Below are 24,579 nucleotides of genomic sequence, written 5' to 3'. Positions count from 1 at the left end.
TTCCAGTCACAGGCAGCAGAGAACTAGAAGGAAAGGCGGCCAAATTAGGTGTTGGCTTTAGGGATGATCAGTGAGATACACCTGCTGGAGCGCGTGCTACGGGTGGGTGTTGCCATCGTGACCAGTGAACTGAGATAAGGCGGAGCTTTACCTAGCATGGACTTGTAGGTGACCTGGAGCCAGTGGGTCTGGTGACGAATATGTAGCGAGGGCCAGCCGACTAGAGCATACAGGTAGCAGTGGTGGGTGGTATAAGGTGCTTTAGTAAGAAAACGGATGGCCTGTGATAAACTGCATCCAGTTTGCTGAGTAGAGTATTGGAAGCTATTTTGTAGATGACATCGCCGAAGTTGGAGTAGCAAGGAGGAAGGCATGGCCAGCCGTTGAGAAATGCTTGAAGTTGAAGTTTTCAATTATCATGGATTTATCGGTGGTGACCGTGTTACCACCAGTGCAGTGGGCAGCTGGGAGGAGGTGCTCTTGTTCTCCATGGACTTTACAGTGTCCCAGAACTTTTTGGAGTTAGAGCTACAGGATGCAAATTTCTGCTTGAAAAAGCTGGCCTTTGCTTTCCTGACTGACTGAATGTATTGGTTCCTGACTTCCCTGAACAGTTGCATATCGCGGGGACTATTCGATGCTATTGCAGTCCACCACAGGACGTTTTTGTGCTGGTCGAGGGCAGTCAGGTCTGTAGTGAACCAAGGGCTACATCTGTTCTTGGTTCTGCATTTGTTGAACGAAGCATGCTTATCTAAGATGGTGAGGAAGTTACTTTTAAAGAATGACCAGACATCCTCAACTGACGGGATGAGGTCAATAAGTGTTTTAGGGAGCGTTTGACAGTGATGAGGGGTGGTCGTTTGACTGCGGACCCATAGCGGATACAGGCAATGAGGCAGTGATCGCTGAGATCCTGGTTGAAGACAGCGGAGGTGTATTTGGAGGGCCAGTTGGTCAGGATAACGTCTATGAGGGTGCCCTTGTTTACAGATATAGGGTTGTACCTGGTGGGTTCCTTGATGATTTGTGTGAGATTGAAGCCTACCATCAGTAACACACTACGCCGCCAGGGACTCAAATCCTGCAGTGCCAGACGTGTTCCCCTGCTTAAGCCAGTACATGTCCAGGCCCGTCTGAAGTTTGCTAGAGAGCATTTGGATGATCCAGAAGAAGATTGGGAGAATGTCATATGGTCACATGAAACCAAAATCTAACTTTTTAGTAAAAACTCAACTCGTCGTGTTTGGAGGACAAAGAATGCTGAGTTGCATCCAAAGAACACCATACCTACTGTGATGCATGGGGGTGGAAACATCATGCTTTGGGAAAAGAATGAATGGGGCCATGTATCGTGAGATTTTGAGTGAAAACCTCCTTCCATCAGCAAGGGCATTGAAGATGAAACATGGCTGGGTCTTTCAGCATGACAATGATCCCAAACACACCGCCCTGGCATCGAAAGAGTGGCTTCATAAGAAGCATTTCAAGGTCCTGGAGTGGCCTAGCCAGTCTCCAGATCTCTACCCCATAGAAAATCTTTGGAGGGAGTTGAAAGTCCGTGTTGCCCAGCAACAGCCACAAAACATCACTGCTCTAGAGGAGATCTGCATGGAGGAATGGGCCAAAATACCAGCAACCGTGTGTGAAAACCTTGTGAAGACTTACAGAAAATGTTTGACCTCTGTCATTGCCAACAAAGGGTATATAACAAAGTATTGAGATAAACTTTTGTTATTGACCAAATACTTATTTTCCACCATAATTTGCAAATAAATTCATTAAAAAACCTACAATGTGATTTTCTGGTTTATTTTTTTTTTCATTTTGTCTGTCATAGTTGAAGTGTACCTGTGATGAAAATTACAGACCTCTCTCATCTTTTTAAGTGGGAGAACTTGCACAATCGGTGGCTGACTAAATACTTTTTTGCTCCACTGTATTTTTGGAGAGTCATTTTTTAAATTAGTAGTTCGAACTGTTTGGGTATGGACCTGGAAAGTATGACATTACTTTGCAGGCTATCTCTGCAGTAGACTGCAACTTATATATTTTTTAATGATTGAACTAGGCAAGCCAGTTAAGAACAAATTCATATTTACAATGACGGCCTACCGGGGAACAGTGGGTTAACTGCCTTGTTCAGGGGTAGAATGACAGATTTTTAGCTTGTCAGCTCAGAGATTCGGTTCAGCAACCCTTTGGTTACTGGCACAACGCTCTAACCACTAGGCTACCTGCCACCCTAAGTTATATTGTAGGTAACATTCTCCACACTCTTAGAAAAAAAGGGTTCCAAAAGGGTTCTTCAGCTGTACCCATAGGAGAACCCTTTTAAGTTCCTGGTAGAAACCATTTGGGTTCCATGTGGAGCAGGGTTCTACATGGAACCCAAAAGGGTTCACATTGAACCCAAAACGGTTCTACCTGGAAACAAAAAGGGTTCTTCAATGTGTTCTCCTACGGGGACAGCCGAAGAACCCTTTAAGGTTCTAGATAGCTCCTTTTCATCTAAGAGTGTATGTGTAGGATAAATCCATGTTAAAATTCATTAACAGTTTAGCATTCTGTCACACTGTAAATGTTGTTATATTGAGTACATTAATTTATATCTGTTTTATTGAAACCGTACTTACTGTAATGTCTCCTATCATTGTACTGTATTGTATGTTAATGTATTTGGAGAAGATAAAGTGTAACACAGCACCAACCTTTCGGAAGCATTTCTTGGTTTCACCTAGAATGCAGTTATCAAAGATATTTGGATTGGAATATTATGGCCTAACCCTATGTTTTTAAATTCTCAAAACCAAGACATTTGGCTAAGTCACCTGCGCACGCACACAAGCATGCACACACACACACACACACACACACATACTGTATACACATTCACTTGGTCATGTATAAGAGTGTGGATTGTAATTGTACCAGGACCATAAGTAAACATTGAAGTAATTTTATAATAAGACACTTTTAGTTTCCTTTTATCTAATTGAATGTAGTCATCAACTGCAGTAAAATATCTGATGTGGAGTAAGTATACAAGCAATATGTTGCCTGCTTTTGTACATGCTCTTGAGAGTCTATAAGTAGCAAAGTATACAACTACTCTGTAACACGTTAAACATGTGTAGATGTTTCCTGTTATTCCCTTCCATATCACGATATCCTGATCATTCAGTTATACTGTCTGTATTTCGCCATAAGTTGGAATCATGTTTTTGTTATTTATCTCAATGATTATGTCACAGGGTGGAAAAGTGAGTTGAGCAGGCAGAGTGAAGCAGAGGGGAAAAGTATATTTTTAACATGTATATTAATACGTCATGGTTTACAGTCGTCACCGTAGGCCAGCAGGCAGGTTGCAGCAAGGATCCACCGAAAGCAAATGTTTCACACAAAAATAAATAAACCCACTCATAGCAAACAACAAAGTCCCCTTGAGCATAAAGTCCTCCAATACCTGCCAGAAGCTCTCCCACATGGTGTCCTTGTGCAGCCAGAGCCGTTTTTGAAGTCTTCTAGTTCTTGTAGTCTGCTTTTGTCTAGTTCCCTCTATGGTCCTGGGACGTCAATGAGGACTAGATTAGTATTTAGGACGTTCTCAGGACATTCAGTGTATCAGTTGTCAGGATGTCTATAATAGTCCCAAAGAAACGTCACTAGGATGTTGAAAAGGATCCTGTCCGTCAGTGGTTAGATTCCAGCATATTACAGAAGTATCTCTTGTGTTCCCTCCATGAATGCCCGGTCATGATACAAGCAGCCCTGTTGATGATTAACTGGAGCTGGTTGAGATCTGTTTTATCGCACCGATGTGGGGCTGGAAGTCAAACTATGGAACAGTAGTGCAGGTGACTAGTTATCATGGTATGGTAAATTGTTAGGAGGATGTCCTTGGAGACGAGGGGGGTGGGCAGGGTCACTGACTTTGTGACTGGTGTATAAATGAATCAGTCAGATTCAGTTGTCTACAGAGCTTTTACCTACATCAGCATCAACAGTGACCTTGTTTTTTTTAAGGTAAGAGGATATTACAATCTAATACTATTTGGAATTGTCTTCTATTACGTTATATGTTCTGCCTTACACAACCACACATTAACTGTTGATTTAGATAACAGTTATTTCATAATAATAATGTCTTAATTCAGCAGTGGGTTGAATTCAGATGGGCGTGATGTTCCCATAATCCAATCCTTTACTTAAATGTATGCTACTGTGTTTGCAAGGAGGCTGTGATTGCAAAGAGACAGCAAGCTGGACTGTATTTTATACTTGTGTTCTATTTTTAAAAAGTAGCAAGGTCACGAAAGGATAATGCTAAGAGTAACGCAGCACCTCTCATTGTTCTCTCCGCTAATACTATACTCTCTTGAATTGCGTTCCTTATTAAGTAGAAATTGTGCAGAAATGTAAAAGACTGTTATAATAAAATAAGTGCCCTTTAAAGATTGCATGGAAAATTCAATATATGAATAAATTATTTCTAAGCAGTCTAAAATCAGCATTTTGACATGTCCCTTTTCTGAGGAAGATTTTAACCTGAAAACGTTCCAGTTTTCGCTATCATTGTAAAGCTCTTGTTACTTTGCTGCTTTGACAATATAATTTTCGAAGACTATTATTAATTTCACGAGAATAATGATTCATTTACGTTTGACTCTCATTTTCAAGGTCAACCCTGTTAAGGGAACTGAACTTTCAAATCAAATCCAATTTTATTAGTCACATGCGCCGAATACAACAGGTGTAGTAGACCTTACAGTGAAACGCTCACTTACGAGCCCCTAACCGACAGAGCAGTTTTAAAAAATCTGGATAAGAATAAGAGATAAAAGTAACAAGTAATTAAAGAGGAGCAGTAAAATATAATATATACAGGGGGGTGGCGGTACAGAGTCAATGTATGGGGGCATCGGTTAGTTGAGGTAGTATGTACATGTAGGTAGAGTAAATTAAAGTGACTATGAATAGATGACAAAAGAGAACGGCAATGATGTGTAGGGGGGGGGGGCAGTGTGGATAGTCTGGGTAGACATTTGACTAGATGTTCAGGAGTCTTATGGCTTGGGGGTAGAAGCTGTATAGATGCCTCTTGGACCTAGACTTGGCGCTACGGTACCGCTTGCCGTGTGGTAGCAGAGAGAACAGTCTATGGCTAGGGTTGCTGGAGTCTTTGACAATTTTCAGGACCTTCCTCTGACACCGCCTGGTATAGAGGTCCTGGATGGCAGGAAGCTTGGCCCCAGTGATGTACTGGGCCGTTCGCACTACCTTCTGTAGTGCCTTGTGGTCGGAGGACGAGCAGTTGCCATACCAGGCAACCAGTCAGGAAGCTCTCGGTGGTGCAGCTGTAGAACCTTTTGAGGATCTGAGGAGCCATGCCAAATATGTTCAGTCTCCTGAGGGGGAATAGGTTCTGTCGTGCCCAGGGAGTACAGGAGGGGGCTGAGCACGCACCCCTGAGGGGCTCCAGTGTTAAGGATCAGCGTGGCGGATGTGTTGTTACCTACCCTTACCACATGGGGGCTGCCCGTCAGGAAGTCCAGGATCCAGTTGCAGAGAGAGGTGTTTAGTCCCAGGGTCTTTAGCTTATTGATGAGCTTTGAGGGCACTATGTTGTTGAACGCTGAGCTATAGTCAATGAATAGCATTCTCATATAGGTGTTCCTTTTGTCCAGGTGGGAAAGGGCAGTGTGGAGTGCAATAGAGACTGCATCATCTGTGGATCTGTTGGGGCGGTACGCAAATTGGAGAGGGACTAGGGTTTCTGGGATGATGGTGTTGATGTGAACCATGACCAGCCTTTCAAAGTACTTCATGGCTACAGATGTGAGTGCTACGGGTCGGTAGTCCTTTAGGCAGGTTATCTTAGTGTTCTTGGGCACAGGCACTATGGTGGTCTGCTTAAAACATGTTGGTATTACAGACTCGGACAGGGAGAGGTTGAAAATATAATTGAAGACACTTGCTAGTTTTTAGTTTATTTTTATTTACCGTTATTTTACCAGGTAAGTTGACTGAGAACACGTTCTCATTTACAGCAACGACCTGGGGAATAGTTATAGGCGAGAGGAAGGGGATGAATGAGCCAATTGTAAGCTGGGAATGATTAGGTGACCATGATGGTATGAGGGACAGCTTGGGAATTTAGCCAGGACACCGGGGTTAACACCCCTACTCTTACGATAAGTGCCATGGGATCTTTAATTACCTCAGAGAGTCAGGACACCCGTCCAATACAAAAGACGGCACCCTACACAGGGCAGTGTCCCCAATCACCACCCTGGGGCATTGGGATTATTATTGTTTTAGACCAGAGGAAAGAGTACCTCCTACTGGCCCTCCAACACCACTTCCAGCAGCATCTGGTCTCCTATCCAGGGACTGACCAGGTCCAACCCTGCTTAGCTACTGAAGCAAGCCAGCAATGGTATGCAGGGTGGTATGCTGCTGGCCAACCAGTTGGTCAGCACATGCTCGCAGTACATGTCCTGGTAATCCGTCTGGCTCTGCGGCCTGAATGTTGACCTGTCTAAAGGTCTTACTCACATTGGCTGCGGAGAGCGTGATCACACAGTCTTCCAGTACAGCTGGTGCTCTCATGCATGTTTCAGTGTTATTTGCCTCGAAGCGAGCATAGAAGTAGTTTAGCTTGTCCGGTAGGCTTGTGTCACTGGGCAGCTCTCGGCTGTGCTCCCCTTAGTAGTCTGTAATGGTTTGCAGGCCCTGCCACATCCGAAGAGCGTCAGAGCCGGTGTAGCACAACTCGATCTTAGTCCTGTATTGACCCTTTGCCTGTTTGATGGTTCGTCGGTGGGCATAGCGGGATTTCTTATAAGCTTCCGGGTTAGAGTCCTGCTCCTTGAAAGCGGCAGCTCTAGCCTTTAGCTCAATGCGGATGCTGCCTGTAATCCATGGTTTCTGGTTTGGGTATGTACGTACACTCACTGTGGGGACGACATCATCGATGCACTTATTGATGAAGCCAATGACAGATGCCATTGGAGGAATCCAGGAACATACTTGAGGCTGTGCTAGCAAAACAGTCCTGTAGCTTAGCATCTGCTTCATCTGACCACTTTTTATTGATCTAGTTGCTGGTGCTTCCTGCTTTAATTTGTGTTTGTAAGCAGGAATCAGGAGGATAGAATTATGGTCAGATTTGACAAATGGAGGGCGATGGAGAGCTTTGTATGCGTCTCTGTGTGTGGAGTATAGGTGGTCCAGAGTTATTTTCCCACTGGTTGCACATTTAGCATGTTGATAGAAATGAGGTAAAACTGATTTAAGTTGCAGTGGTCTAAGGCACTGCATCGCAGTGCTAGCTGTGTCACCAGAGACTCTGGGCACGAGCCCAGGCTCTGTCGCGGCCGGCCACGACCGGGAGGTCCATGGGGTGACGTACAATTGGCCTTGCATCGTCCGAGTTAGGGAGGGTTTGGCCGGTAGGGATATCCTTGTCTCATCGCGCACTAGTGACTCCTGTGGCGGGCCGTGCGCAGTGCATGCTGACCAGGACACTAGGTGCAAGGTGTTTCCTCCGACACATTGGTGCGGCTGGCTTCTGGGTTGGATGAGCGCTGTGTTAAGAAGCAGTGCGGCTTGGTTGGGTTGGGTTGTGTTTCGGAGGACGCATAGCTCTCGACCTTCGTCTCTCCCGAGCCCGTACGGGAGTTGTAGCGATGAGACAAGACAGTTAACTACTGACAATTGGATACTACGAAATTGGGGAGAAAAAGGAGGTAAAAAAAAACATTAAAAAAAATATTTACGTTTCCCTGCATTAAAGTCGCCGGCGCCGTCTCTGGGTGAGCGTTTTCTTGTTTGCTTATGGCAGAATACAGCTCATTCAATGCTATCTTGGTGCCAGTTTCTGACTGTGGTTGTATGTAAACAGCTACAAAGAATATAGATGAGAACTCTCTCGGTAGGTAATGTAGTCTGCAGCTTATCATGAGAAACTCTACCTCAGGTGAGCAATGGCTCAAGACTTCCTTAGATATCATGTGCCAGCTGTTGTTTACAAAAATACATAGACCGCCGCCCCTTGTCTTACCAGACGACGCTGTTCTTTCCTGCCGGTACATCGCGTAACCAGCCAGCTGTACGTCGATATTGTAGTCGTTCAGCCACGACTCCGTGAAGCATAAGATGTTACAGGTTTTAATGTCCCGTTGGTAGTTTAATCTTCCCAATAACTCGCCCATTTTATTGTCCAAAGATTGCATGTTTGCAAGCAGAATTGAGGGGAGTGGGGGCTTATGCGATCGCCTCCTACTCCTCAGAAGGCAGCCCGCCCTCCGGCCTCTCTTTCTCCGCCTCCTCTTCACGCAGATCACTGGGGTTGGGGCCTGTTCCCGAGGGAGCCGTATATCATGAAAGAAAAAAAAGGATCCTGCTAGTCCGTGGTGAGTTATCGCAGTCCTGATATCTAGAAGTTATTTTCGGTCAAACGAGAGGGGAGCGGCTACATTATGTACAAAAATAGTAAAACAATAAGTTACAAACAACGCAGATAAGCAAACAAAGAACAATCCGTTGGGGGCACGTAAAACATCTGCCTTCTGCTCCGGCGCCATTTCGTTTTAATATGGTGATTACTTTTTTATTAATAAAAACATGGCGGAAAACTGAGAGGGTTGAGCAAAACACATCAGCCCTGTTACACATGGATGACAGGCTAGAAAAGTAAAAATATTATATAAATTTTGAAGTTGAACATTTGCTCTTTATAACAGTGTTAAAATGAGTTTAAAAGAAGAGTAAAACATTTTTTTAATGATACTACCCAAAATGCACTCTCTTCGTGTTTATTGTTCTTCTTACGAAGTGAGTAAAACAATATTTGAAATGTTTTTCTTTGTTCATGTGAGCTGAATAGATAAAAAATATAAATTGTGATTGAATTGCAGCCTATCAGATTGTTTCAGTGTTTGTGTCAATGTTTCTGTGGACTAGTTCCTATCAGACCTGTTGACTTGCTCTGGGCTCTTCCTCCAGGATGATGAGATCGACCACGATGTTCCTCTTGTTGACTCTCCTGGGATTGGCATGCTCTATTGGCCCTACAGTTCCAAGTAATCACATTTTTAATTCCCTTTCCTCCTGTTAACTAGATAGATACAGAGCTGGTCTCAGAGCATTTCGTATTATTCTGTACATAAATCTGAGACACTCCATTTAGTATGATATGTTATGTTTGGTATGGTTGCATAAGACACAGTTATGTATCACAAAAACGAAAGTAGGGTGGCTGGTTGTGGTGGATGGATGGGTGTATAACATGAACGTCTAACAAGCCAAAGCTTGCGCGTTCGAATCTCTTAATGGACAACTCTAGCATTTTAGCTAATTAGCAACTTTTCAACTTACTACTTTTTAGCAACTTTGCAAATACTTGGCACATTAGCTAACCTTTCTCCAAACCCTAACCTTTTAGCTAACCCAACCCGTAACCCTAACCTTAACCCTTTAACCTAACTCCTAAACTTTACCCTTAACCCTAACCCCTAGTCTAGCTAATGTCAGCGAGCTAGCTAATGTTAGCCACCTAGCTAGAATTTTTAAACGTAATACATGTTTTGCAAATTCGTAACATATCATACATTTTGCAAATTCGTAACATATCATACATTTTGCAAATTCGTAACATATCACATACATTTTTCAAATTTGTAACATATAATACGTTTTGCAAATTTGTAACGTATTGTACGTTTTGAAAATCCGTAACATATAATACGAATTGTAACATATCATATAAAATGGGTGATGGACATCCACAAATTAATACATACCATACGTAACATATCATACTAAACTAATTGTCACGAATTTACATCCAGAATAATACGAAATGCTCTGAGAGTATGTTTAGATATTATGTCCTTTAGATTAACAGGGCTAGATCTCTTACTATGAAAAGTGAGGCTATATTATATCTCAATGTATTTATGGCACCAACAGGCAAATTTACAGTGCCTTCGGAAAGTATTCAGACCCCTTGACATTTTCCACATTTGTTACATTACAGCCTCGTTCTAAAATTTATTAAATTCATCTACACACAATACCCCATAATGACAAAGCAAAAACAGGTTTTTAGACATTTGTGTAAATGTTTTAAACTTAAGAAACTGAAACATTACAATTACATAAGTATTCAGACCGTTTACTCTGTACTTTGTTGAAGCACATTTGGCACTTGTACAGTACAAATTTGGCACACCTATATTTGGGGAGTTTCTCCCATTCTTCTCTGCAGATCCTCTCAAGCTCTGTCAGGTTGGATGGGGAGCGTCGCTGCACAGCGTCGCTGCACACCGAAGCAACTCCTGTATTGTCTTGGCTGTGTGCTTAGGGTCCTTGTCCTGAAGTGAACCTTCACCCCAGTCTGAGGGCCTGAGCGCTCTGGAGCAGGTTTTCATCAATGATCTCTCTGTACTTCGCTCCGTTAATCTTTTCCTCGATCCTGAGTGGTCTTCCAGTCCCTGCCTCTGAAAAACATCCCCACACTCTCTGTGTGGGTGGACCATTTCAGTTTGTTGTTGATGTGTACACCGAGGAACTTAAAACATTCCACTTTCTCCACTGCTGCCCCTTCGATGTGGATAGGAGGTGGGGGGGGTGCTCCCTCTGCTGTTTCCTGAAGTACATGATCATCTCCTTTGTTTTGTTGACAATGAGGAAGAGGTTGTTTTCCTGACACTACATTCCGAGTGCCCTCACCTCCTCCCTGTAGGTTGTCTCGTTGTTGTTGGTAATCAAGCCCACTACTGTTGTGTGATCTGCAAACTTGATGATTGAGTTGGTGGCGTGCATGGCCACGCAGTCGTGGGTGAACAGGGAGTACATGAGGCGGCTGAGCACACACCCTTGTGGGGCTCCAGTGTTGATGGTCAGCGAGGTGGAGATGTTGTTTTCTACCTTCACCACCTAGGGGTGCCCCGTCAGAAAGTCCCGGACCAAATTGCATAGGGTGGGGTTGAGGCCCAGGGCCTTCAGCTTGATGATGAGCTTGGAGGGTACTATGTTGTTGAATGCTGAGCTGTAGTCAATGAACAGCATTCTTACATAGGTATAACCTCTTGTCCAGATGGGATAGGGCAGTGTGAAGTGTGATGGCGATTGCATCGTCTGTGGACCTGTTAGGGCGGTATGCAAACTGAAGTAGGTCTAGGGTGGCCGCTAAGGTGGAGGTGATATGATCCTTGACTAGTCTTTCAAAGCACTTCATGATGACAGAAGTGAGTGCTACGGGGCGGTAGTCATTTAGTTCACTTATCTTTGCCTTCTTTGGTACAGGAACAATGGTGGCAATCTTGAAGCATGTGGGGACAGCAGACTGGGAAAGGGAGTGATTGAATATGTCCGTAAACACACCCTCAGCTGGTCTGCGCATGCGCTGAGGACGCGGCCAGGGATGCCGTCTGGGCCAGCAGCCTTGGAAGAGATGCCACAGATCGGGCTGCCTTTTGAGAATCCATAGGCGAGCGAGTGAACTCCCACTGCCATCAATTCTACTTGCTAACATGTAATCATTGGAAAATAAAATTGATGATCTCCGATTACGATTATCCTACCAACGGGACATTAAAAACTGTAATATCTTATGTTTCACCGAGTCGAGGCTGAACGACGACACGGATAATATATGTGGCTGTCATTTTCAATATACCGGCAGAACAGAGAAGCTACGTCTGGTAAGACAAGGGGTGGGGGTGTGCATCTTTTTTGTCAATAACAGCTGGTGAGTGATGTCTAACATTAAAGAAGTCTCGAGGTATTGCTCGCCTGAGTACCTTATGATAAGCTGTAGACCCCACTATCTACCAAGAGAGTTCTCAACTCTGTTTTTCTTATCCGCCTATTTACCACCACGGACCGATGCTGGCACTAAGACCGCACTCAACCAACTCTATAAGACCATAAGCAAACAAGAAAATGCTCATCCAGAAGCGGTGCTCTTAGTGGCCTGGGACTTTAATTAATGCAGGCAAACTTAAATCAGTTTTACCAACTTTTTACCAGCATGTCACATGTGCAACCAGAGGAAAAAAACTCTAGACCACCTTTACTCCACACAGAGATGCATACAAAGCTCTCCCCCACGCTCCATTTGGCAAATCTGACCATAATTCTATCCTCCTGATTCCTGCTTACAAGCAAAAACTCAAGCAGGAAGCACCATAGACTCGCTCAATACGGAAGTGGTCAGATGACACAAATGCTACACTACAGGACTGTTTTGCTAGCACAGACTGGAATATGTTCCGGGATTCATCCAATGGCATTGAGGAGTATACCACCTCAGTCATCGGCTTGATCAATAAGTGCATTGACGACGTCGTCCCCACTGTGACCGTGCGTACATATCCCAACCAGAAGCCGTCGATTACATCACATCCGCGCTGGGCAAAAGTTCTACAGCTGCACCATCGAGAGCATCTCGCCTGGTATGGCTCCTGCTCACCATCTGACCATAAGGCGCTACAGAGGGTAATGCGTACGGCCCAGTGCATCACTGGGGCCAAGCTTCCTGCAATCCAGGACCTATATAATAGGCAGTGTCAGAGGAAAGCCCATAAAATTATCAGAGACTCCAGTCACCCAAGTCATAGACTGTGGTACCGGAGCACCAAGTCTAGGACCAAAAGGCTCCTTAACAGCTTCTACCCTCAAGCCATAAGACTGCTGAACAACTAATCAAATGGCCTACACTGCAGCTACTCGCTGTTTATTATCTGTGAACAGTCACTTCACCCCTACTGACATGTTCAAAAGACCTCAATCATGTGACCTCAATGAAACGTATCATACAGCCCTTTTTACATCAGCCAATGTCACAAAGTGCTATATAGAAACCCAGCCTAAAACCACAAACAGCAAGCAATGCAGATGTAGAAGACCTCTAACCTGTACCCCCGCACACTGACTCGGTAGCGGTACCACCTGCATAAAGCCTTGTTATTGTTATATTATTGTGTTACTTTTATTATTTTTTACTTTAGTTTATTTGGTAAATATTTTCTTAACACTTCTTGAACTGCACTGTTTGTTAAGGGGTTGTAAGTAAGAATTTCATGGTAAGGTCTACACTTGTATTCGGCGCATGTAACAAATAAAGTTTGATTTCATTTTCTGGGCGCTGGGGTCTTGCTGTATCCTGGGGGGAACAAAACTGAGCTCCCTCCATTACCTCTAGGACTGCTCACGACTATACGGAGGTAACCTCTCTTCCCCCAGTCCCCTTCCCCATGTGTTTCTCTTCTGGCAACTTTATGGGACTCGTCCAGCTGGTGAGCAATCAGCCCCTTGATTACTCACAAAGTACAATCAGCACCAATTAGTCCTGGCCAGTGAGCCCGTAGAGACCTGGCATGTCCAGCAGAGGGAGTTGTCACCAGTTCTCGACAATTCTCCCCTTTGTGGCTGACCTGCTTGTACGCCACAACAAACAACATTTCCTAAATACAGGACGGCAGCCTTTTTTTGGTACAGGCCAGCTTTGATTTCAACATCCATGGACATAGATTTTTGGTCTGGTCCGGACTAAATCTAAACCAATCATAGATTACTGTTTGGTTCAGATTTTGTCCAGTCTGGACCAGCCTTGACTTGGTCCAAACATAGTCTATAAACTACATATTTTCAACTTTAATTTAGAACTAAAAATTAACCTGATTTCATTGTCCGGAAAATACATATTTCCACCTTTCATTCAGAACCTAAATTTAACCTAAAATTTAAATATGTATTTTAGACATCTTTTTAATGTTATTTTGATTACTAGGACAATTTTAGTTTTGTGTTGCTGCAATATTAAATTCAAGAGTTGTAAAGGCCCAGTGCACTACTTTGTGAAAAAAATACGTCTTTATATATTTTTTATTCAGATGTTTTAGGGGCTGCTGAAGCACCCTCAGGACCCCTACTTCCCGCGGCTATGTACAACAGCCTACATTCAATATTAATTATATCTAGTTATTCAGATAAAAAAAGATGTCCTGAGGAAAAATGGTAAGGGACCAACAGGGTGCTGGGTACAGTGGGTACAGTATGCCCATGCTGCCAATGCTGGGGTTGCCAACTTCAGAAACAGCAGACTCATTCTTGAAGGCAGCACGCTTGACCAAAACCTGGCACGGTCATCAAGTTACTCTGCTTTCATTGTCAAAACTCCTGAAAGATGCTTGGTTGTTCTAGTCCACATGCTCTTCTTTTAACACGCAGAAAGTAGGTATCCAACCTTCCAGTTCTGGAACATTGTTATTGAATTTGAAAGACTGTGCACACAGAACTAGACATTTTGGTCTTTATATTGAAACATAAGATGCCTTGGCACCCTGGTTCTTTGCACTGGACAGAATAAACTACGCTAGGTGGATTCCTATTCACATCCGAGACATTAAAGCTACCAGCTAACATCAGAAAAAAATTCTCTGACTTCTGAATCCTGCCAAAAACAACAAAAAAAAGATCTAATGCATGCCAGTTGACCAAGCCCATGAACAGAACAATTAGCTGGTAAAAAAGGAACAGGGGGAGACATTGGTCTGACAGACATGGATGGTAGCAGGACCTGGGCCATTTTAAAACAAAATCTTCAACACAAGCAAAGTTCATCACCTCAGCAAACATTCAAAAAACAAGTAACCAGCTGTGCAACACAAGCATGGGGATTCAATTCCTAGATACATGTCCAGACCTTCTGGTTTTGGATAAGCACAAATTATATAATTTTATACTACTACAATTGCTCAGAGAAAAATTAATGTTTTTTTCTCTCAAAAGTAAGGGTCAAAGTTATTGACAACCCTAAACATTCTTGGAAATAAAGTTTAGAATTTGGCCCTACATTCCGAGCACACAATGACTACATCAAACTTGTAACAATACAAACTTGTTGGATGCATTTGCAGTTTGTTTTGGTTGCGTTTCAGATTATTTTGTGGCCAATAAAAATTAATTGGTAAATCCATTGTGTCATTTTGGAGTCTCTTTTAATGCAAATAAGAATAGAATACATTTCTAAACACTTCTACATTCATGTGGATGCTGCTATTTTGGTCACATATGCTCCTAAATATGTTGCTTTGCGACCTGCCATTTTATTTTGCATTCTGCGCATAGGAAAATAATCACCCAGATAAAAACTGTAATTATTAGGCTTCAATGTTCCGATGTTTTCAAGTGACCTGGAGAAATAAGTGAGCACAAATTCATTACTGTCATGGTTGAACCATTACTACAGTGAAAACGGATTGTTTCTAGCACAAACAGATAAAAAATATATGACTCATATTACCGAGCATACTGTCAGGCATTTGTTTACACCTTGTTCAGTCATGTAACCTCATTAGCTAGTTAGCTAACAATCTGGTTACTAAATTAACAGTATATACAAACATTTGGGGTTTTTTTGCTAAAGAGGACTATCAGCAGATTAGAACACATGTTTATTCTGTTTTGACTGCATCTTCAAATTGCTCCTCTATACTCACTCAATGATGTGTTCACCTGCAGGAAATCTTGCCTTGCGTGGAAAAGCTACACAGTCAGACCTCATCGAGAGCCCATGGCACGGTTTGAGTCATGCCTCCAATGCCATTGATGGGAACCGCGATTCACATTTCCATCATGGGTCCTGTACTGCCACTGACGAATCCACTAACCCTTGGTGGAGAGTGGACCTGCTTGACACCTACATAGTCACCTCCATCACCATCACCAACAGAGGGGATGCTGTTCCTGAGAGGCTTAACGGGGCTGAGATACGAATAGGAAATTCTTTAGTGGACAATGGCATTCATAACCCTCTGTGAGTCAAGATACTGTGGTTTTTGAAATTGTATTTACAATGTGTTGTTACTGTATTGTCACTGTTTATGTCCATGAAGAACTCAATTAGAGTGACCAGAATATACATAGTGGACATACTGTACATAAAAACCCATGCAGGCAGGACAGATAGAAACAAGCAATGATGGTGAAAAGTTTCAACCCCCCTCACAGGTTACCACCAGACCACAGGCACAGTTATAGATATCAGCATATCATCTCCTGTGTCTTGTTTATTTAGTTTAAATAAAGTTAGATAGCATATGATGCAGTATCTTGACAGTGGTCAGTAAAACCCATTTCTCTCTCCAGGGTTAAAACAATTCCCTCTGTTCCAGCCGGCAGTTCTCTCACCCTTGCTTTTGACCCAAGTTTCGAAGGACGTTATGTGATTGTGGTTCTACCAGGCCAGCATAGACTTCTGACACTCTGTGAAGTGGAGGTTTACGGATACCTTGCCCCAACTGGTCAGAACTTATATTCATATATTTTATATATACTGTACCAACAGTGGCGGTTCTAGCTTGTATGGTTCCCTGGGCGAACCTTCCCTTCAGCGCCCCTTAACTGTCATTTTTATTCAGACATTTGGAACAACACAAATACATAATCATACAATTTAAAACTATATAAATATTAAACTATTTACAAAAATAAGACTCAATAATATCAAAAAGAGGCAACAAAGACAAATATAAACAAATTGTAGTATATAAATAAATAAATAAAAAGATAATCGAATTATTACACTATTACCCTATTGCTAACAAAAAACACACAAATAAAACTAAATTGCACAAATCCTATATCATACAAATATACAAATATAATTATACACTTATAAAGAAGAGAACCTGATTATTACACTATTGCACTTCAAACAAGAAACACACAAACTAAATTGCACAACTGCCATCTAAACCCTGACCTTTCTTGCCTTCCTTGATGCAAAGTCATTCATTACATCCTTATAAGAAATCTGCCCAACAATTGCATGGTTAATAATGTTGACATGAAGGCCACTAAGGTGTTGCTGTGGCATGGTGGACCTCAGGTAGGAGTCGATGAGCTTCTGCTTTGAAAAGATCCTCTCTGCTTCAGCTACGGTCACTGGAAGAGTAAGACAAAATATGAGAGCAGTCCAAAAATGTGGATACGTTTCTGAGAGCTCCCTTTCGTGTATAAATATCAGCAGCTTAAACAGGGTCATGGTCTTCGATGGGAAGTCAGGCAAGTTCTTCAGTTCCTGTGCAAGCTCTCTGCCATCCAAGTCTGAGTGTTCGTTATAGTGCAGTGTCATACTAAGGGCCTCACATTGCTATGTCAACTCCTCATTTGAGAGACTTGGAAGGATGACCACACTCCAAACTTCTCTCCCACATTTTCTAATGTGGAAAATCTTTCCTGAAGGACTGAGGTTCCAGCATCAACAACAACATTGAAAAATGTCACCACCAGCTTCTTCAGGGCTCATCAAATGATTCGTATGAAAAGTGCCGCTTTGTGGACCTCAGCCTTTTTTGTTGTAGAACAGCCATACCCTCGCAAATATCCATTCATACCCTCGCAAATATCCTTGGCTGACGTTTGTGCAGTCATAAAGCCTGTTGCCCTGCAGTTGCTGAGACCTCTGTCTTTCTGAGAAGAATGACTGCAACATCCACATGCATACTGGGATCAGCTTGCTCACATGTTGGATCTGTCTCAAGATGTCATACCACATCACTGTACAGATGCTGAAGCGGTATGATCCCAGCTCCTCTGACAAGGACTGGGCCTCAATCTTTATCATAGGGTCTTTGGTTAGATCCTTCACCTAAATCAGTGCCTCTCTCACCGCTGCTGCCTGATACCTCAGTGGCTCAACACGTATGATAACAATTGCCTAATATATTCAATATGCTACAAACAGTGTGTGACTCTCTTTATTATTTTTTAGAGCTTATAGTTTATTCGCCGTTAGTCAGCACCTCTACATACAATAATTTCTCTGGGTGTTCGCCAGCTCATGACACACCTACTCATTCCAGGGTTTTTCTTTATTTGTACTATTTTCTCCATTGTAGAATAATAGAGAAGACATCAAAACTATGAAACAACATATGGAATCATGTAGTAACCAAAAAGGTGTTAAACAAAAATAGATTTTATATTTGGTATTCTTCAAAGTAGCAATCGTTTGCCTTGATGACAGCTTTGCACACTCTTGGCATTCTCTCAACCAGCAAGGTGTGCCTTGCTAAAAGTTATTTTGTGGAATTTCTTTCCTTCTTAATGCGTTTGAGCCGATCAGTTGTGTTGTGACAAGGTTGGGGGGGGTATACAGAACATAGCCCTATTTGGTAAAAGACCAAGTCCATATTATGGCAATAACAGCTCAAATAAGTAAAGAGAAACGACAATCCATCATTACTTTTAAGACATGAAGGTCAGTCAATACGGAAAATATTTTTTCAAAGGGAGTCACAACAACCATCAAGCGCTATGATGAAACTGGCTCTCATGAGGACCGCTACAGGAAAGGAAGACCCAGAGTTAACTCTGTTGCAGAGGACAAGTTCATTAGAGTTACCTCAGAAATTGCAGCTTAATTAAATGCTTCATAGAGTTCAAGTAACAGACACATCTCAACATCAACTGTTCAGAGGAGACTGAGTGAATCAGGCCTTCATGGTCGAATTGCTGCAAAGAAACCACTACTAAAGGACACCAATGAGAAGAAGAGACTTGCTTGGCCAAGAAACACGAGCAATGGACATTAGACCGGTGGAAATCTGTCCTTTGGTCTGGTGAGTCCAAATGTGAGATTTTTGGTTCCAACCGCTGTGTCTTTGTGAGACGCATAGTAGGTGAACGGATCATCTCTGCATGTGTAGTTCCCACCGTGAAGCATGGAGAAGGAGGTGTGATGGTGTGGGGGTGCTTTTCTGGTGACACTGTCTGTGATTTATTTAGAATTCAAGGCACACTTAACCAGCATGTCTACCACAGCATTCTGCAGCGATACGCCATCCCATCTGGTTTGCTCTTGTGGGACTATCATTTGTTTTTCAACAGGACAATGACCCAAAAACACACCTCCAGGCTGTGTGAGGGCTATTTGACCAAGAAGGAGAGTGACAGAGTGCTGCATGAGATGACCTGGCCTCCACAATCACCCGACCTAGACCCAATTGAGATGGTTTGAGATGAGTTGGACCACAGAGTGAAGGAAAAGCAGATATCAAGTGCTCAGCATATGTGGGAACTCCTTCAAGACGGGTGGAAAATAATTCCAGGTGATTACGCCATGTAGCTGGTTGAGAGAATGCAAAGCTGTCATCAAGGCAAAAGGTGGCTACTTTGAAGAATCTAAAATCTAAAATATATTTTGATTTATTTAACACTTTTTTGGTTACTACATGATTCCATATGTGTTATTTCATAGTTTGATGTCTTCACTATTATTCTACAATGTAGAAAATAGTAAAAAAAATAAAGAAAAACCCTTGAATGAGTAGGTGTGTCCAAACTTTTGACTAGTAGTGTATATATATATATGTATATATAGATTATGAACAGTGTGTTATAAGTACAACTTTTGTTATATTCTCTGTAATGGTAGTCTCAACATTAATCTCTACGATTACAGCGCATTAATATGTTTACACAAGTTCCAACAATTGTTTGATAAGATGATAGTTAATGTGCGTTATGCTCTATTTTGTCCAGGAGAGAATGTGGCTCTATATGGAAAGGCCACCCAGTCGTCTTTGAATGAGTTTGGCATTCCAGGCAATGCTATTGACGGGAATCGCAACGCTATTTGGATAGGAGGGTCCTGCACCCACACTCTACAGGACATCAACGCCTGGTGGAGGGTGGACCTTCTGAAGACCTACAAAGTGTTCTCCATCATCATCACCAACACAGTCGACAGTGTTCCCAGCAGACTCAATGGAGCTGAGATTCGCATTGGAGATTCCCTGAAAGACAACGGCATCAATAATCCTAGGTGAATTACTGTAGGAGAGTTGAGGTCCTTTTTATACGTTTTCAAGATTAGTTGAAGCAAAAAATCGATGGAAAACCAACCTAACCTATCAGAAGGCTAGGTGGAGCTATGACCATATTAGTACATTTATCCTGCCTACTTTACTTACCGGGTACCTTAAAGGGGTAATTTGCTTTTGGGACATCCATTTTTGGACTTTTAAATTAACGATTTTATACCAATTGATTCTTGAAGTATGTAGCTCATAAATACCTCATGGACTTAGTTCAACATTCATCAGAACCCAAAATATAAACTTGTTTTACTCCAATATTTGTAAACAATGTAGATTGAAATAAATGCTGTGTTGTCTCAAAACATTGTTAAAACTGTCCTTTTGATGTCATGGTTGGTCAGTCCTTGCATCCATAGGAATTTGAAAGAGGTCAGATTAATGCAGCCTCATCCCTCAGCTTTTTACCAAAACAATGGCGGGGTGGCCACTTTTTTATTGTTTGAACTGCAGACGGGTGACTAGAGATAGTGGCTAGATATCAATTTGAAATTGATCAGAAGTTGCTATAGTAGTTTGTTTCTGTTTTATCCTGCAGGTGTGCTGTGATCTCCTCTATCCCAGCTGGCAATTCAAGCACCTTCCAGTGTCCGGGCATGGAGGGTCGATATGTCATCGTGGTCATTCCAGGGAGGAAGGAGTACCTGACCTTGTGTGAGGTGGAGGTGTACGGATCACCCCTGGATGGGACTGGGCCTACATGTAACTAAATCAGATCGTTAACTCTTAACAGCACCCTGCAATGTTTGGGGAATGTATTGTCTTACGAAAACAATTCAACTTTTCAGTATACTATCACTATTCTGTAAGTTCGTCTTGCACACTGTTTTTGGATGTTTGGGTATAAATTGACGAACACTTTTTGTAACACTTTTTAAGAACAACTTTCATGAATTATTATGTAGCCTAATTATTGGTTAGACAGTTATCATTCATACCTTGAAATGCATGTAATGCTGTGAAGTAATGCTATTATGTTAGAATGAATGGTCCCGCTTTAAATGACGTTCAGATTATAAAGGCTTCATAAAGCCTTAATAATGCCTTCATAAGCAGTACATAAATGTTTACAAAGCATCTATAACCATATGTCATGCTTTATAAAAGGTTCATAAATGTGGCATAACTGTGTGACATAATCACCTATATCAAATGTGATATAACCCACTAAGTCAAATATGATATAAACATGTGCTTTATAAAGGGTGACGTGCTGAAGGATGGAAAACGCTCTAAAGGGATGTCATCTTAGTCACATTACACCTAATCTCGTTCCCAGACACTTCCGCCCAAATGCTCAGAAGGTCTGATGGACCAATGCATCAAACTTGGCCTTCATTAGTCAGGGTTAGGTTTCAAATCACATTTTAACAAGATAAAGTGTGGAAATGGGCAGGGTTTAGCCAAAATTATGACTTTTTTGTTTGTTAAGTAGTGACGATGACAAATACTTTACTCAGTAAGGTCACTGCTATAGAATTCTATAGTCACTCCCACTATGCCCAATTTTGAATGGTTGATATCCCAGGCGTCAATGTGCTGTGTGAGCAATAGCCTGAGAGCAACATTACACCAAGAAACACTTACCTTGGTGAAAGTCCCCAATCTAAAGACATTGAAAGTGTCTTTCTTCTGGAACCAAGTTACATGTTCCTCAGTACACAAACATGAAAACAACAAAAACGAGCCATACCACACAGTGCTGGGCCCTGTGAAGTCTTTGACACATTCACCCATTTCCCCGCTGAAAGATCAGCCACAAAATGTTGTAATCAAGTCTGTCTACTTTGGTCATTTATGACACATGCATAAATGCCTTATATTATATGACGCTGTACTTAATATAAGGTCAGACACCTTTGGTCATTCCTAACACATGCATAATGGCTTAATGATGTTAACACAACTGTATTAACACATAGGGAATTGGCATTAAATGATAAAACAAGAAAACATTAAAGAAATGTTTAAACCATACAGTACATTTATTTTATTTATACATTTTTAAAACAATACAAATACATGACATTTCAAAAAGTCCAGCAATGCCATTACATTGAACATTACACAGGGCTGTGAATAGTCCAGCTTGTCCCTGAGCTGGCAGGAGAACGGTTCTTGACTCCCTTCTTGCTGGAGGTACTGGGTGTTGGTTCCAACCTAAATGAACAACAAAGTTAGCAGGTCTGTTAGGAAAGGTCGTTTGTCACACCATCTAGATAAGGGCATTTCTGTGCTGCACAAGAAACTCTAAACGGGAAGATGGGGAAACTCCATTAAAAATGTATTGTTACAATACAGCTATGAGACATGTATGTATGTAGGGGATATGTATTTAGCTGAGCCTGCTAGCTAACTACATTTTGTCTAGCTAGTAATTGCTGTGAAGTCACCGAAATGATTTGAAATAATGATTGAGGTAGCTACAGTATGTAATCTAACTCAACACTTAACTACTACCAACACATTTAAATCACAATAAATAAAGGTTAACTTACTTGTTTTGGGCATTATTCCCATTCAAACTCCTAGAATTTTGGAAATGTTCCAAATAAAGTCCCCCACGTAATAACAGAAAAGTCTCAAAAACCATTCATGATATATGAAAAATAATTGTCTAAATATTAAACATATTTTTAAGTGACATTTGCATTAAATGTGGGTTTTAAAACATGTTCCAAGGTCAAATAAGTGCTCCCAATGCAAATCACCATATATAGAATACATATTGGCTTAGAGCAATAACTATTCTGGGTGCAGCAGTACAAGTATTGCAGGGAATACTCAATAGGGTCTGTAGAATGAATGTACAGTGGGGAGAACAAGTATTTGATACACTGCCGATTTTGCAGGTTTTCCTACTTACAAAGCATGTAGAGGTCTGTATTTTTTTTTTATCATAGGTACACTTCAACTGTGAGAGATGGAATCTAAAACAAAAATCCAGAAAATCACATTGTATGATTTTTAAGTAATTAATTTGCATCTTATTGCATGACATAAGTATTTGATACATCAGAAAACTGTATATATACGTTGTCATTTCATGGGGCTCAAAATAATTTTGGAATGTGGCCGGCCTTTTACTCTACCCATTCTATTGGCGGCCAGATCACATCATGAGTGCTTACTGCACTACAGAAAGAAAACCTGCTAACAAAACAACAGTGCAGAGCATGCTCAGTGAATTAAAGAGCAACTACACTTACAAATATACGTTTCTTAGATTTTTCACAGACCTCAAAAGTCTGATGTGGTTTAAGAATTGTTGTGAACACAGAAAATGAAATGTTGTTTTTCTATTAAGAAAGTGCGAAAACACTGGGGGAAACCAGAAAGAATGGGGAAAATCTGAAACCCGGAAAAACAAAACCAAGAAAACAGAATTTGGTGGGGAAAAAGAAGTAGGCAACTACAACAAACAGACTAACGATTGTAAAAGGCCCTACCAAGGTTTTTTGCTTTGCATGACTGCACTTTAGAGTCTGTGTTCTCCTGCAGCACAGCATTTTGGGGGAAGCTGAAGTCAAGTCCAATATTGACTATGCACCCAAGAGGGAAAGGGGAAAGGTGTTGGGCCAATCTAGAAATGACACTTTTATCCAAAGCGACTTACAGTCAGTCATACGTGAATACATTTTTACGTATTATAGGGTGTTGAATCGAATCGAACCCAATATCCTGTCGTTGCAATGCTCTACCAAGATGTATGACAGGGTTATAAATGCTTTGTGAAGCCACAATTGAATATGATTTATAAGCTCTTTATTAAGCGGTGCTCATGCCACCCTTTATAAAGCACAGGTTTGTATCATTTTTGACATAGTGGGTTTTGTCCCCTTAGACATTGGTGGTTATGGAGAACAGTGATGCCACATTTATGAACCCTTTATAAAGCATGGCATACGGTTATAGATGATGTGTAACACATTTATGTAGTGTTTATGAAGGTTTTAGGAAGCCTTTATAAGCTGCACGTCATTTAAAGTGGGACCAAATTCATGAATAAACTTAATTAATACATCTGGAATTGTTCCATTGTGTATTTGTGTATTTGGTTGTTTGTGTTTCTGGTATGTAATAGGTCAATAATCGGGCATTATGCCTTCATCCTTTGAACAACAATCCTCCCTTTGCCACAGTCTGTTCCCTCTGAAGTTGTAACCCTATCTTCTATTAGGGCCCGAAGTTATGGTTGGGATTACTGAAGATTATTTTATTGCATGCAACTTTATAACTTACCGGCCTCATATCGTAGCACATTGCGAACAAGGTTTGAAGAACCATAAACATATGAAATGATTGGAGAGTCCATGCCCCAACGAATTGAGGCTGTTTTGAGGGGGAAAGGGGGTGAAACTCATTATTGGGAAGGTGTTCCTAGTTTGTCCACTCAGTGTGCATGTGGCCAGTGACCCATAACACCGTGAGAGTACTTCTAGTAGACAAAACAGGTTAAACCTTATTAGACAGCATATACACAGGCCTGAAATATCTCCTACATATTAGTTTTTCTCAATGCAAGACTGCTGTCAATGACTAACAAGGTAACAATAGTTAAAACAATGAATAAAACATGATAAGCATATGTAATGCATATTTATGTTATACTGCATTTTACAGCTTTGTTTTAAAGAAACCATTTTAGGCTCTGTTGCTGCACTCTCCTGGAAGTACAGGTTCA

General features: G+C 41.7%; 1 protein-coding gene across 5 annotated transcripts; it reads left to right on the top strand.

Moving 5' to 3' along the window:
* Window positions 1–3,500: 3,500 nt before the first annotated feature.
* On the top strand, window positions 3,501–23,925 carry LOC110514348 (fucolectin-1). Of its 5 annotated transcripts, XM_090229009.1 has the most exons (7): window positions 3,977–4,026; window positions 8,231–8,417; window positions 9,010–9,086; window positions 15,535–15,829; window positions 16,162–16,316; window positions 19,561–19,843; window positions 20,434–23,925. In XM_090229009.1, the coding sequence occupies exons 3-7, from the start codon at window positions 9,011–9,013 to the stop codon at window positions 20,603–20,605; spliced, it is 981 nt and encodes a 326-aa protein (XP_090085135.1). In that variant the 5' UTR covers window positions 3,977–4,026; window positions 8,231–8,417; window position 9,010; the 3' UTR covers window positions 20,606–23,925. The 5 variants fall into 5 exon arrangements, with proteins under 5 accessions (XP_021449463.3, XP_090085137.1, XP_090085140.1 ...); XM_021593788.3 differs by lacking the exon at window positions 8,231–8,417 and having other exon boundaries at window positions 3,501–4,026; XM_090229014.1 differs by lacking the exons at window positions 8,231–8,417; window positions 9,010–9,086 and adding an exon at window positions 11,126–11,132 and having other exon boundaries at window positions 3,937–4,026; window positions 20,434–23,919.
* Window positions 23,926–24,579: the final 654 nt, after the last annotated feature.

The sequence above is a fragment of the Oncorhynchus mykiss genome, chromosome 3 (genome assembly GCF_057628025.1).
Source record: "Oncorhynchus mykiss isolate SJ-2025 chromosome 3, ASM5762802v1, whole genome shotgun sequence".
Lineage (NCBI taxonomy): Eukaryota > Metazoa > Chordata > Actinopteri > Salmoniformes > Salmonidae > Oncorhynchus > Oncorhynchus mykiss.
The sequence above is the reverse complement of the archived record's forward strand: the minus strand, read 5'-3'. Positions and strand labels throughout refer to the sequence as shown.

Coding starts and splice junctions, on each gene's coding strand:
- LOC110514348 (XM_090229014.1), top strand. CDS start 3,952: ATGAATCAGTCAGATTCAGTTGTCTACAGAGCTTTTACCTACATCAGC. Junction 15,830..16,161: donor AATGGCATTCATAACCCTCT/GTGAGTCAAGAT, acceptor TTCTCTCTCCAG/GGTTAAAACAATTCCCTCTG. Junction 19,844..20,433: donor AACGGCATCAATAATCCTAG/GTGAATTACTGT, acceptor TTTATCCTGCAG/GTGTGCTGTGATCTCCTCTA.